The following is a 14981-nucleotide window of genomic DNA, read 5'->3' on the forward strand; positions in this document are numbered from 1 at the left end:
ACGGAGCATGACCCCACCACGGGGCGCGCGCCCGCAGGGCCCTCGATCGACTTGCCTGTGCCCGGGCCAGGGGACTGAGCTCCCCGCGCGCCCGCGCCCTCCCACGGGGCCTGGCGCTTTAAGAGACGCCCGATTTGCATGGCCCCGCCCCCCGAGTGACCGCCGGGCTGGATATTTAAATCGTGGCCCCAGGGGCGGGGCTGGCCCCGAACGCGGTCCCGCCCGGCGCTTTCCTCCGCGGAGCTGCGGACAGAGCGCGGCCCGGCTGCACGGGCGCGGGACGCGGAGCCCCCGACGGCGCGGCCAGCGGGCGCACCAGCGCTCCCCGCACCCCGCCTGGCCCTGCCGGCCACCCCCGCGCGCAGCCTCGTCCCCCAGCGCCCTGCGCCGCCCGCGCCCCGTCCCGCCCGCACACCCCCGCGATGCCGCTCGGCGTCGCCTGGCCGCTGCTGGTGGCCGCGGCCCTGGGGCTCGGGGCGCGCGGGGTGCGCGGCGCGGTGGCTCTTGCCGACTTCTACCCGTTCGGCGCCGCGCGCGGCGACGCCGTCACCCCCAAGCAGGACGACGGCGGCTCGGGGCTGCGGCCGCTCTCGGTGCCCTTTCCGTTCTTCGGCGCCGAGCACTCCGGACTCTACGTGAGTAACCCCCGGGCTCGCGGGGCGCCCGGGAGGGGAGGGCGCTGCGCCCCGGCCGCTGCCCGCCGGGCCCGGACTCCCGCCGCCGCCGCCAGCCACTTGGCACCGGGGCGGCCCGAGGTGGAATGAGGACAGCGCTTCCTCCCTCGGCGGCCAAGGCCGGACAGCGGCCCGCAGGAGAGGCGCGCGGGCGGGGCGAGGGCGGCAGCCGCCGGGCACCGAGGCGGGGGCGAGTGGAGCGCGGCGCCCCAGCCCCTGCCAGACCTGCCGAGCGCGTCTCCCCGGCGCCTGATCCCCAGGGGAGAGCAGGGGGCCCTGGTACTGCCCTGGTTTTCACACATGGCAGTGTGGCCGTGGGCACGGGCTTCCCGGGCCTCAGTTTCCCAAGTGGGGCTCCTGGCCTGCGAAGGTTGCAGCCCCTCCTTGGGCCATTTCAGCCCCGCCCCCCGTGGACGCCAGTGCGGCCCAGGGCCAGGAGACTGGACCTCTTGCCCAGGCACTTAGGGCAGGGCCTGCTTCTCCACAGACCCTCCTAAGCGGGCTAGCAACAGACTTGCCCCCTCTCTCCCCTCCTCTCCGCAGTCTGGGGTCTGGCCGCTCAGGCTCAGACCCTCCAAACAGGACTCCCAGTGGGACTCCTGAGGCCAGGGACTCATGACAGCAGGCTCAGCTCAGCTGAAGGAACAGGCCCAGTGCCAGTTCTGTCTCCATGGCTCCCAGAGTGTGACCCTAGGCCAAGCCCTTATGGCCGCCCAGGGAATGAAATGCACCTGGTAACTGCATGGAGCACTTGCCCTGAGTAGGCCACCGTGCACTGGAACTTGGTGGTTTCCTGAAACACCCCAGATCATATCTAGAAAACTGCTGGGCCAGCCTCTAGTAGAGTCCCCTCTGGCTCCATCACCACTGCCACCTCCACCATCAGCCCTCCCACACCCTCGCCCACCTCCAGTCTCTACCCACTGCCAGCCACATCTCCTCTGCCATCTGTGCTGCCCGGAGTAACACCACCTGTACTGCCAACTCCACCATCAGCACCACCTCCTTCAACCCCACCAGCAGCAGCACTCCCTCCACCACCATCCCCATGGTCCCCAGCTTCCCGTCGTCACCATCCACATCCTCTGCATGGCTATCATCATCCGTCGCCGCCTCCATCCACAGGGCCTCCTCCGCCACATGCCCTCCAGGGCACCTCCCAGCCCACAACTCCCAACACCATCCACAGTGCCCACTGTGTTTCCCCCACCTGCTCAGGAAGGCCTCCCCACCTCAGTGGCAGCACTGGGTGACCTGACCGTGGTGGGAGGAGCAGCCATGCTGTCGATGCTACCCCCTGAAAGTCCCTCTGGACCAGGACTTGGACAGAGGAGCGGGACTAACTGCTGGAAGTACGAAGTGGGTAGGGCAGAACGGCGCTCAGGGTTGGCCCGGGCTGGAGGAGGCCTGTCCACTTTAGGTATGGGACACTCACATTGGCACCATCCGAACAGAACTCAAAAGGCTCCTTAAGCATTTGGGCCAGGCTCAGCGTTCCCGCCCAAAGTCACAGGTGAAAAATATTATTAAAATGGTTAACCCACTTAACAGCCTCACCGAAAACATCTACCCTTGCCAGAACAACTAGGGGAAACAGCTCTAACGTGGGAAGATCTGCTAGGAAAACAAGGGTTTCGTCAGAAATGAACCTTCTGGCTGCTAACAAAACATTTATCTCCATCAGAGCTTTTTCCTGAAACAAAGATATTATTTGAAAAACATTTGCTGATGTGGACGCAGTGCCTGCAGCGCACTTCACCTTTCTGTTTGCTTAGCAGGAAGGAAAATGGGATTCTTGAGGGTGTGTTGCCCAGGACACCTTGCCTGAAGTAACTGTGAGGGCTCTGTGGTCAAGGAGGGAGAGAGGAAGGGGTGCTTGGCAGCAGGTTAGGGCTGAAGCCAGGTGGAAAGAAGGGAGGCATTTGTTCTGAAGGAAGTGGACCTGATTGGGGCCTCCCACGCCCACCCAGGCTGAGCAGACCCTCTTCGGAGGCCCCTGGCTCTGGCCCTTGTCCAGCTCCAGTCAGTAGGGGCATGGTGTCTGCTGGCCCTGGACTCAGACTCGCATGTCAGGCCCAGCCAGGACCTTCCAGCCCCCATCCCACTGCAGTGACCTCTGTGCTCCTCCACCCCCAGCCTGTGGCTTGACCTAGAGTAGGCTTGTTGTCTGAATGAATGAACATGCCTCCCTCTGACACTGCCCGCACGTCACAGGTAGAAATTAGAAGTGCTCTTGCATGAGATGGGTGCTTCTTCAGTCTTCATCAGAAATAGCACATGGATTATGGCCCTAGCAAGACAGCTCTGCCACACATGGAGTGGCCCCCTTTCCAGAAGGGACCCATCGTTTTGCTTCTTTCTCATGTCATAGTGGCTGTATGTGTGTGGTAAGTTGTAAGGCTCTGAAAAGTGTTGAAAGTGCATTTTATTGCTGAGGTTCTATACACAAAGATAATGCAGCCAAGGAGTGCGGCACGTTGAGGAGTGTGGTGCGCCAAGGAGTGTGGTATGCCGAGGACTGTGGTATGCCGAGGAGTGTGGTGCGCTGCTGCTACCCTGCCGTGGGGCCTGTGCAGGTGGAGTGGTTTCCTAGGGGCAGGTGCAGGTAATGAGACAGGAAATCTTCCTGGTGCCCCCTGCACTGAAGCCCCTGGCTCCAAGCACTGCCCCCACCCACGGCATGGTCTTTAGGCCACGGGAAGATCTCGATTTCCTTGGTATCAGGACCCCCGACAGAGCCCTGAGCAGAGGCAGGGAGGATTTGAGGGTTGAGAGTGGGTGGTGCCCTGCAGAGCCCGCAGGCAAGAAGGAGGAATGCAGACAGTCAGCCTGACCCTGGCTGGTGCTGGCCAAACCCCTACTCTGCGTCCTGAGGCTTGGTGCCATACCCCAAGTCTGCTCGCTCTGGCTCTGCATGACATTCCCATCCGGGCACAATCCCGTCCCTACCCCTCCCAGAACACAGAGCCCAGGGCAGCTGCTCTGGTGTGGGAGCTCACCTGCAGCCTGTGACCTTTGCCTGGTCATTTCCTCTCTGAGCCTCTGTCTCCCCATCTGTGTGGTGAAGCTCCCCCATCAGATCATACCTGTGACACACCCCATCACTGTCACGGTTGTGTGGTCACCAGCTCCAAGGCATCAGGAAAATCCACCCTGACCCACAGGGACTGTCTCAGCGGGACCGAGGCCTGCGCATGAGTGGATCTGGGAGAAGACGTGGGGAGAAATCACTGCCCTCTCTGCTCTTTCCTGAGCTCATGAAACACCCCAGCAAATGCAGGAGCCCCTTGGCTGGGAGGAGGGTCCTGGGCTGCCCCTTGGCCACCCTATTCACTGTGGTTCCAGGGCTGGCCCACCCCCTGCTGTGGGCTTGGCCAAGGTGGTCCTGCCCCTCATCAGCACCCGCTTCTTGCTGATGCCTGGGTATGGCGGAAGCAGATGGAAGGGGATCCTGGGGAAGAGGAATGGGGCTGGAGTCAAGGAGGATGCTGGAGTGAGAGAGCCTGATGACTCCAGGTCAAGGCCATGAGCCCAGGACAGCTGTGATCTGCCTGGACCTCACAGGCAGCCCCTGAGAGGATGGAGCAGGACAGTCATGCCCAGTGCAGATGAGGAAACTGAGGCTCAGAATGCAGATTCAGGGGTCTTCAGTCTTCTAGGTCCAGCTGCCTCCTTACTGTGCCACCCCAAACTCAGTGGGACCCAAACAGAAATCCTGATTCCTCCCTGGCCCCCACCCATCTCCCTGAATGAACCCCTGAGAGCCTCCCCGATGCCTCCTTCCTCTCCCTCACCCTCCACATCAGCAGCAGCTCCGCCTACATCTCTATTTGGACCACTTCCTAGCTGTCCCCTTCCCGATGCAAGCTCCGTCCCCACTTGCCTGGACACCTGCAGCACCCCCTTGCTGACCTCCAGCTCCTGGCCTTTCCCTCCTCTGTGCAGAGTGGGCAAGGGAGCCGTACAAAACGCCGGTGGGATCCGGTCTCTTCTCGCCAGAATCCCCGCTACACCTCCCTGCACCCCCAACCCTGCTCAGACACTCCCCCAGCCCCACCCTCTGTGCTCACTGCAGCTCCTTGGTTCTGACCTCACCTGGGGTGCTCCTTCGTTTTCTTGTTTGGGATATGCACCCCATGAAGGCAGGGACCACATCCATCCTCATGCCACCATTCTGGTGGTGGGCTCAGAATAGGCCTCAGACCACAGCCTGGGGCTGTAGTGGTGGTTGTGCCCCTGTGAAGGACTCTCTCTTCCACCCCTGCTGAGGCCAGAGGATGCATGCAGCAAAATGCCTGTGCCCTGAGCAGTGAGTCCTCCTGTGCCACATCCGCATTGTGGGCTCATGGTGGTGGCCACCAGCACATTTCTGCACCCTGTGTTCCCCAAAGCAGAAGCAGTCCCACCGTCCCTGACAGGGTGAGTCTTAGCCTGGGGGTCAGCTTTTCCACACAGAGATGCAGGACCTGCACACTTCAGCCTCAGCCCACGGCTGGCTCCCTCCCAGGACTGGCCTGACCCATGGCCCAGGCACAGCTGTTGGAACACGGTAGTGTGGTAGGGGGTCCTGGCTGCATGCTGGGCCCCATAAGGAAAGTCTCTGTCTGCACTGCCCCACCTCTGCAGGTGACCTGCTTAGAGAAGAGGCTCACAGGGAAGACAGGTCAGTTTGTGTGATACTGACATCAAGTGTTGTCTGTGACATTTCTGTGTGTGATGGGCCTTGAGAAGCCATAAGGCTGCACACAGGAACAGCAATTTATAAAGGTGACCAAAACAACATTGGTTATCATTTTTACTGCTCTCCGCCTTCTAATATCTCTAGTTTCTGATGTGCCCTTTCTTGGCTGAGTGAGCTGGAGTAGGGCTGGAAGCCCCAGGGCTGGATAGGGCCAGGCTGTCCTCTGTGAGGAAGGAGAGAGGCTGATGCACGCATGGAGGGGAAGATCCTGGAGTGGAGATGAGCCTGGGGGTGAGACTGACCTCTGCCTGTGGCGCAAAATGGTCCCCACATCCACTAGGGGAGCCATGAAGAAAGGAGATGTGTGTAGGCAGTGAGCACAATGCTGATAAAATGGCAGTCTGACCATTTGTTGTGGCTTCTTGTTCTGGCTTCCTGTGAAATCTTCAGCAAAACCCTTACCACACCTTAATGACTGTGGCCTTGATTCTCTTTCTTGTAAATGCTAAAAAAAAAGAAGTGTAGTATTTATTTTTTTAAATCCAGACTGACAAATCTCTTCCTTTTAATTAGAGTGTTTTAGACCATTTACATTTAATGTAATTATCCATATGGTTGAATTTTAATGTATCACCTTCCTATTTGTTACATCTGTTCTCTATAGTTTCTTCTTTTGGATTTTTAAAAATGATTTCGTATTATCTCTACTACTGGCTTATTAGCTACACCTCTGATTTATTTTTTCGTGATTATTCTAGATGTAAAACACGTTTTTAACTTAATATAGTTTACCTTCAAATAATATTATATACTTTCAAGTATGATATAATAACTTTATGACAGCATACATCCATTTCCCTTCTGGCCCTCGTGCTGTTGTTGTCATATGTATTACTTTACACATGTTATAAACCCAATAATGCACTGTTAACTTTTTGTTTGTTTGTTTATTTGAGATGGTGTCTCACTCTGTCACCAGGTTGGAGTGCAGTGGCGTGATCTCGGCTCACTGCAACCTCCACCTCCAAGGTTCAAGCAATTCTCTGCCTCAGCCCCCTGAATAGCTGGGATTACAGGCACCCACCACCACACCCAGCTAGTTTTTTTTTTTTTTTTTCTTAGTAGAGTTGGGGTTTCACCATCATGGCCAGGCTGGTCTTGAACTCCTGACCTCATGATCCACCAACCTCAGCCTCCCAAAGTGCTGGGATTACAGACGTAGGCCACCATGCCTGGCCAATGGTTTTTTTTCTTTAAACAGTTAATTATCATTTAAAGAGATTAAAAATTAGAAAGTCTTTTACATTTAACCATATATTTACTATGAAAGTCTTCATTTCTTTGTGTAGGTCCATATTTCTTTTTTTAAAAAAAACATTTTATTTTTTAAATTTTAGTTTAGTTTTGTTTTTGTTTTTGTTTTTGTTTTGAGATGGAGTCTCACTTACTCTGTCATCCAGGCTAGAGTGCAGTGGCATGATCTCGGCTCACTGCAACCTCTGCCTCCCGGGTTCAAATAATTCTCCTGCCTCAGCCTCCTGAGTACCTGGGACTACAGGCGCCCACCACCACACCCAGCTACTTTTTGTATTTTTAGTAGAGATGAGGTTTCACCATGTTGGTTAGGCTGATCTGGAATTCCTGGCCTCAAGTGATCTGCCCACCTCAGCCTCCCAAAGTGCTAGGATTACAGACCTTACCCACCGTGCTTGGCACAGATTTCCATTTTTATATCATTTTCCTTCTGCTTGAAGGACTTCCTCTAATGTTTCTTATAGTGTAGACCTGCTGGCATAAATTATCTCTGGTTTTTTAAAATCTGAAAATCTCTTTATCTTCATTTTTTGAAAGATATCTCTGCTGGGTGGGTATAGAATTCCAGATTGACTTTGGATTTTGTTTGTGTTTTAAATCTTTTGAAGATGGTGCTCTGTTGTCTTCTGATTGACATAGTTTCTAATGAGAAGTCTGCTGTCATTCCCATCTTTGTTCCTCTGTATATGCATCTTTTTTCTCTGATTGCTTTTAAGATTTTCTTTTTATCACTGCTTTTCAGCAATTTGGTTATTACCTGTATTGTTGTAGGGCTTTAAAAATATTTCTTCTGCTTGGTTTCATTAAGACTCATGATTTGTGAGTGTATAGTTTCCAAGAAATTTGAAAAAAATCTCAGCCATCTTTGAATATTTTTTCTGTCCTTTCTCTCCTCCCTTTTGAAGACTCAAATTGTATGTACATTTAACTTCTTACTGTTGTCTCAGAGCTCATTGAGAATGAGAATGAGGCTGTGTTATTTTTAAGTCTTTTTTCTCTGTCCTTCATTTTGGATATTTCTACTGTTACGTTTTCAAATTCACTGATTTTTTTTTCTACACAGTCTAACCTATTCATCCCATTCAGAGTATGTTTGTTTCATCTATTTCACTTTTTACTCATATAAGTTCTATTTGGATCTTTTCTGCATTTTTCATTTCTCTCCTCATTATGTTGACATTTCCTTTTCTATCCTGGGCATATTTTTCATGTTTGTAATAATTGCTTTAAAATTACTGTCTACTAATTTCAGCATGTACTTTTTAATACAATACTTTGCCTATCTGTGAACAAAAGTGAAAAGAATGGTGAACAATTATTAAACTCCACGTGTAGAATTGTTTTGCACAGTGGTATGGGTTGGAAATGTTGAGGCTTTTGAGCAAATAGATTGAGAATGATGTGAGCTTCTCTTGAAGACAGGAGTTGCAGATATGGAAAGGAGGAAACATCAAATGAAACCTGTGGCTTTGTGTGAGATTTGACTTGAACATATCAGTATAACCTCATAGCATATATTTCCGTGTATGTACTATGACAGGTGGGTGTGGACATAGGTATATACACCTGTGTGTCTACCTACATCCACAGTTCCTAGCTGTGTCCACTGAGATTAATGGAAGCAATAATACCTCAATAGCAAAGGGCACTTCCATGCTCAGATCTTGGCTGCTAAACACCAGTCTCCACTAAAAACAACCAGGGTGCCTTGGAGATCCCAGGGTCATGGCAAGAGAAGTATAAGATGAACCTGGAATATCTTGTTGTGCCATAAAGTAAGGAAGCACTAGAAGAAGGATGAAGATGGGTCAAAAGGACACAGAGGCCCTCCAGAAGGGGCTCCCACTGGCAGTGTTTGGGACAATTGGAGCATTAAAACAAAGAATGATAGTAACAGATTCTAATCTATTAAATAAAGGAGAAATCCATGGCTTCACACTGATATAAGTAAATAAATGATGAAATGTATAAATGAGGGGAACACAGTATTGATAGCTTTGCATCAATGTTAAATTTCCTGCTGTGGGTGACTGCATATGCTTACATGAGAGAATATACTTGTTGATGGGAAATACTGAAATGTTTACGGGGACAAAGGGTCATGAGGTCTACAACTTATTCTCATATCCTCCTTAGTTTTCGTTGATAAGGTGAAGTTAGAGCTTCTTGGCAGAGAAGTGGCCAGGTGGCCAAACCTCATTCTCCCAGGCAACCCCCACAGAAACTTGGTGCATTCATTCACTGCTGACTTACTCAGTACTTCGTTTGTTCGTTCCTTCAGTCCAAAACCTTGATTACACCCTTGCTCCGATTTAAGGAGACAGGAGAGCAGCAATGCGTCTTTGTTTAGTATTAAGTTTAGTTACTTTTGTCTGTTTTGCTGGCCACGCTGTCAAGCTTCCAGAATAGTGCTAGCTCCTAGAAGCTGCTCCGTAAATAATCATCGTTCATCTTCTCATCATTGGGATGATACATCCATAATTCCATCATCCAAAAATAAGTGCCGTTAACATTTTGGTGAAGTTCTTCCTTTTCTGTTTTCAAGGATAGGGTTTTACAAAACAGACTTCGGGTTACCATCTCATATGGGTCTCTATTTTGCATATTTCGTTCAACGTTACACCATGAGCATTTACGTAACCATGCCCTAACTTTTCTGTGAAACCATGCTTCTTCATGACAATGCAGGATTCCATTCTGTGGCTGCACTGTGAGTGGTTTAACCAGTCGCTAGTTACTGGCTCTGTGGTGTTTCAGAGTCTCCTGAATCAATGTGCGTCTGTCCTATGTGGGCCTTTGTGCAGGCCTCCCTCTCTTTCCCTCCCTTGCAATAGACTGTCCCATGTGGGCTCCCTGGATCCAAGGCAGGGAGCTTTTCAGGGCACTTCCCTGCTGTCCGCCGCTGCCCAGAAGGGCATTCGCAGTTACACCCTGCCGTGGGTGAAGGCGGCTGTACCACCTGACTCACTGAGCGCAGCCTGGAGGTGGTCGCTTCCCAGCTTTGACAGGTCTGGACTCTGTATGTCTCCAAAGCAGGCTTCCGTGCTGCTCCAGGGCCGCCTGGGGGCGTGGCAGGAATGCAGACCACCCAGGGCAGATCCCAAGTGGGGGAACACAGTCAGTGCCGTGACCAGGGGCTCCTGGAGCTGGCTCAGAGCCCCACTTGGGAAGCATGGCCCCTCCCTCCGAGGGCTGCTCATGGTGACCCAGGGCACTCCTAACCTAACCTGCTCTGCAGGCTCTAGTCTCCTCCTGCCTCCTATTTACTTCGAAGGGGTGGCCGGGACAAGCCGTCCCCACAGGGTCCCAGCCAATAGTACTCCTGGCACTCCTTCTGCCCGTGAGCTTCTAGGCCAGACAGGGTGTCCTAGTGTTCTAATTGGTGGTGGGGGTGGGGGCTCTGGGCAGATCCAAGGGCAGGACAGGCTGGAATGGTCTGGGCCTGGTCACACTGCTGCATGTCTGTGACCAGGCAGGTGGGAGCCCCAACCTGACTTCACCCCATTCATCCTCTGCAGGGACCAGCCTCGATACCCAAGTGCCTCGGCATCCATTCCCTGGTTCTTTGCAAAGCAGGGCAAGTCATTCATTCAGCCAGCAGGTGTCAGTTATTAGACACCACTGTGTGCAGCCCCTGCCCTGCTCCCGTGCTGCCTGGGGCTCAGCACATGCTGAAGTCGCCTCTGGGCTCTGCGGGCTGGTCAGGGAGCACCAAGTGGGAGCAGGACTGTGGCCAGCCCAGGCCCCTGACCCCAAAGCCTCCACACAGGAGGGTAGCCCAGGATCACACTGTCCTCTGAGCTTGTCCAGGAGCTTGTCAAGGGTCAGGCACAGCCTCTTGGGCTCTTGAACCCACCTTTCAGCAAACATTTCCTGCCATCAGCTCTGGAGTGTGTTGGAGGTGGCAAAGTGGAGCAGACAAGGCAGCCTTGGAGGCTCACTGGGGGCAGGATGTGGGGATGGGGCTGGGGTCCCGGAGGAGTGACGGGGGTCCCCATGAGTAAGACTCACAGGTATGTGGGGAGTGGGGGACAGACCAGGCTTGCATCTTGAGATTGCATCTCTGACGGTGGTGGCTGCAGGGGACAGTGGCCCAGTGGCCACTGCAGAGATGCAGGGTGACTGCAAGGAGGCCCCTCCCTCTGAGGTGTGGACAGGTTGAAGGCAGCAAGATCTCAAGAGGCCAGGAGGCAGCGGCCCAGGCTGGCGATGGATGGAAAGGGTGGGTATAGACACCCAGAGAGTGTGGGGCCACCGCCCCCAGGCCAGGCATGCCCTGGGGCCTCTGGGGGATCGGGCCGTGGCCTTGCTGACCGTAGGGACTGGCGGAGCACCTGGCCAAGGTGGGAAGCAAGTGAGGCAAGGAGCGGGAGGCAGGAGCTCCTGTCAACACATGGAAGCAGAGGGGCTGGTGGGGAGGGAGAGTGTGTGAGGACAGCAAGAGGGACAGGGCATGAGAATGGGCATGGGGGCTAGGGGCATGGCCCCATGGAGACAGGGAAGCCAAGAGACCCAGGACCTCAGCTGCAGGAGAGAGAGGACAGGGCATCAACACTCTCCTGGGAACCCCTCCCTTACTCCTTCCCTGTCTGGGCGCTGAATGCAGCTCAGATGTCCCCTCCTCCAGGAAGTCACCCTGGCTGTCCCTGGTGGTAGCTCTCTTCCCTCCCACTGGAACACCCCCTTGGGTGACTGCTTCTGTCCCATGTGTTTCCCTGGAGGCCCAGCCCAGTATTGCCCTCGGTGGCTGGGCCAGGGGCCAGCCTCCTTCCCTTCAGGGCTGGCGTGAGGCCGCTCAGCGGGAGACCATCCCCTTCAGCTCCAGAGGCCCTGCCCATCCGCCCCACCCCCTGCCGCCCCAGGACGCCAGCCCCCGCTGCACTGTGCTTGTGGGAGGAATCCTAATTGCCTAGAAAGCTGCCAGGAAATAAAAGACATGCCTACATTTTTCAAAACAAGCTTCTAAAACACCTCGGGGCTGTGCTGTTTCACTCTTGGCAGAGGAGTCAAAGCCGGGAACCGCAGCACCGCCTTTGTGATCTAAGGTTTGCAGAGCCAGGGTGCTGCTTCCTGGCTCCTGGGGCCCTCGGAAGTCTCTTGGGTCCCTGGCTCCCCTCCAGGCCCACCCTGCCCTGCTCAGAGCAGCCCCTCGGCTCAGGTCGGGGGAGCAGGCTGTTGCATATTGGCATTTTCAGCCCGAGGTCACCTCCCCAGCCGAGACTCCCCAGAAGCTTCAGCTCTTTCCTGCTTTCATCCAAGTCGGAAATGCCACTGGAGCGCGTCTCTGTGCTTCCTCCTGAGCCAGCAGAGGGTCAGCCCCGTCCTGCAGGAAAGGCACGGGTGCCCGAGGGCAGGAGAGCCCTGAGTGCCAGTGGCCAGCCCCACCTCCCATGGAGGAAGGCGTGGAGCCTCCTCCAAGTCCCCAAGTCACCGCAGCTGCAGGTTCCATGTGGCCTGGGGCCTCCCCAGGGTGGCAGCTGACCAGCAGCCCAAGAATCTCAGCCTGCTCAGAGGGGTCAGAGCGGCCCCTTCATGGCAAGGCCACTGTAAGGCTGGCTGGCCTTGACCACAGCCTGAGAGAGGAGGGTGAGGACGGGGCGTGGGGCACTCACCGGGGTGCCCGCCATGCTCAGCTGTGTCCAACGCAGAACTTTTTCCAGGCGGCCTGTGTGTGAGCCCCTCCCAGGACCTTTGTCACCCACCTGGGACTGTGACGTCCAGATGGCAGTCTTGTTTTTCTCAGTAGCCCGTGCTTGACTGGGAGGAGAGCGATGCCAGCACTGATCCAGGGCCTGGGCTCCAGGCTGCAGGCAGAGCCATGACCCCAAAGGAGACCAGAGGGTGGCCACGGGGAGGCCCTGGACGACGGGATCCGCAGGCAGGGGCTGGGGTGCTGGAGGACGCAGCCAGGGCCCGCTGCAGCGTCTCTACCCTGCAGACCCAGAACAAGCACACCGCCCTCCCTGCCTGGGGGTGGCAGGTCTCCTGGGTCTCCTTGCACATGCAGTGGTTACATTTCTGTAAGTGTCCCAGTGGCGCTGGGCAGGCCTTGCCAGGCTGACTTCAGGCCCCAGACCCCTGCAGACAAACACTGACCCTCAGCAGGTGTCTGAGATGCCAGCGCTGGGCAGCCTGCTGGCATTCCCGCCCCTGAAGTCAGGACAATGGACTAAACCTGCACTGTTCCTGTACGAGTGCTCAGGTCCACACCTAGCCGTGAACGGGGGCATCGGCTGGGAGACGGGCTAATCCTTTCTCCTTGTTTTCCACGTCTGTGTGGCATGTTTTACAAGGCGCTATTGCAAGTAGGCAAAAAACAATAATAAAATGGTCACTTTTTGGGAAGTAGCGTTTTCCCAGCCCTGAAGAAGGAGAGGGACCCCAGTGCTGGGGAGAGAGGGGTTGCCGCCTGGCTCCATGCCCTGCTTCTAGCTCCTGGGCCCTCTGGCCTGGGCCTTGCCCACTACCTGCCCTCCACCGGACATTGGGACGTCCACATCTGGAGAAAGGAAGTCCCGCGGGCCCCTGCCCTGCACTGCGGTGCTGGCGCTGCCCTGTCCTGGCTGCCCTGTCCTGGCAGGGGACAGGGCCAGCTTGTTCTGCCTCCTCCCTGGCTCAGCCCCCAGCGGGGAGGGCAGCAGCTGTCTGGGGTGGGGAGAGAGGAAAGCCGGAGCAGGGCTGCGGTGGGTGGGCCCGGGCCTCTGCACACCACACACCTGCAGGCTGGGCTCCCGCTTCAAAGGCCGACGGAAAACTCAGGGCAGCAGCTCAGGAGCCAAGCAGGGAGTGGGGCCAGCTGAGGGAGAGTGTGTTGGGTGCAGTGAGGGGCAGAGCAGGGAGGTCCCCTGCACCAGGCAGGTGGCCCAGCCCCAGGGACCTCGGCCACAGCGGCCTCCTGCCCCCAGATGCTTCTCCCCCAACCCAGAGGTACCACTTGTCACTTCTAACCCTTAGCTCTTTTTTCCAAAACACGTGCCAAAAAGGGTACAAAACAAACGTGCAAAAAAAGAGCAAACGTAACGCAAACCCTGGTGGGCCCACCGCCAGGCCAAGAGCAGACGCTGCCACTGCCCCACCCTGCGCTGCCTCCCCAAGGCAGCCCCTCCGGCCTGTGAAAGCACCTTCTCACACCCGCTTTTTCCCTCCCTGGTGTTTTTAGGGTGGCTGATCCGCATCTCTGGTGGTGGTGGTACTTCATTATCCCCTCTGTGTCATTGTATGAGAAGGTCACAGGTTCTTTGTTTACAGTGGTACACATTTGGGGCTGCTATCGTTATTTTAATTGAATTTTTCCAGCCTTATTGAGACCAAATTGACAGACAAAATTGTGTGATTTAATATACCTACACATTGTGAAATGACGACCACAATCCCAAGAATCTACACATCCATCAGCACAGTTACCATTTGTGTGTGTGCATGTGTGTGATGAGAACACTTAAGATTACTCTCTTAGCAAATTCCAAGTAAATGAGGCAGTACTGTTAACTACAGTCGCCATGTGTTACATGGAGACCCCAGAACTTACTCATCCTGTCTGACTGAAGGTTTGCACCCTCCAATCAACATTTCCCCATTTCCCACCCCAGCCCCTGGCAACCATCCTTCTACTCTCTGATTTTATGGACTCAATTTTAATTTTATTTATTTTATTTTAGAGACAGGGTCTCACTCTGTCACCAGGCTGGAGTGCGGTGTCCTGAGCCTAGCTCATTGTAACCTCTAACTCATGGGCTCCAGTGATCCTCCCACTTCAGCCACACCCCACTGTGCCCGCCACCCCCCTGCCCCTAGTAGCTGGAATTATAGGCATGCACCACCACCCCCAGCTATCTTTTTATTTTATTTTTCTTTTTTTGTAGAGACAGGGTGTTGCTGTGTTGTCCAGGCTGGTCTTGAACTCCTGGCCTTGAGAGATCCTCCTGCCTCAGCCTCCCAAAGTGCTGGAGGTTACAGGCGTGAGCCACCACACCTGGCTGAGTTCAGCTATTTTAGATTTCACATATCAGTGTCTTTCTGTGCCTGGTTTATTTCACTGAGCATAATGTCTTTCAGTTTCATCCAAGTTGTTGCAAATGGCAGGATCCCTCTAGTCGTGGCTGAGTAACATTCCATTATGTGTACATATGTCTGTATATATATACACCACATTTTGTTTATCCATATTCATCCATCAGCAGACACTTAGGCAGAGTCTATATCTTGCTTTTGGGAGTGCAGCTATTCTGTGAGATACTGATTTCATTTCATTGGGTATATACTCAGAAGTGGGATTGCTAGGCCATATGTTTGTTCTATTTTTAATTTTTTAG

General features: G+C 54.5%; 1 protein-coding gene across 2 annotated transcripts in view; it reads left to right on the forward strand.

The window, feature by feature from the left end:
- The first annotated feature begins 214 nt into the window (after positions 1-214).
- The window catches only part of SNED1 (sushi, nidogen and EGF like domains 1), an 87272-nt gene continuing 72505 nt past the window's right edge, over positions 215-14981 (forward strand). For both annotated transcript variants that reach the window (XM_025405532.1, XM_025405531.1), the window contains exon 1: positions 215-635. In XM_025405532.1, the coding sequence (XP_025261317.1) occupies positions 423-635 (213 nt within the window). In that variant the 5' untranslated portion in view covers positions 215-422. The remainder of the gene's footprint in view (positions 636-14981) is intronic.

Source organism: Theropithecus gelada, chromosome 12 (assembly GCF_003255815.1).
Source record: "Theropithecus gelada isolate Dixy chromosome 12, Tgel_1.0, whole genome shotgun sequence".
Classification (NCBI taxonomy): domain Eukaryota; kingdom Metazoa; phylum Chordata; class Mammalia; order Primates; family Cercopithecidae; genus Theropithecus; species Theropithecus gelada.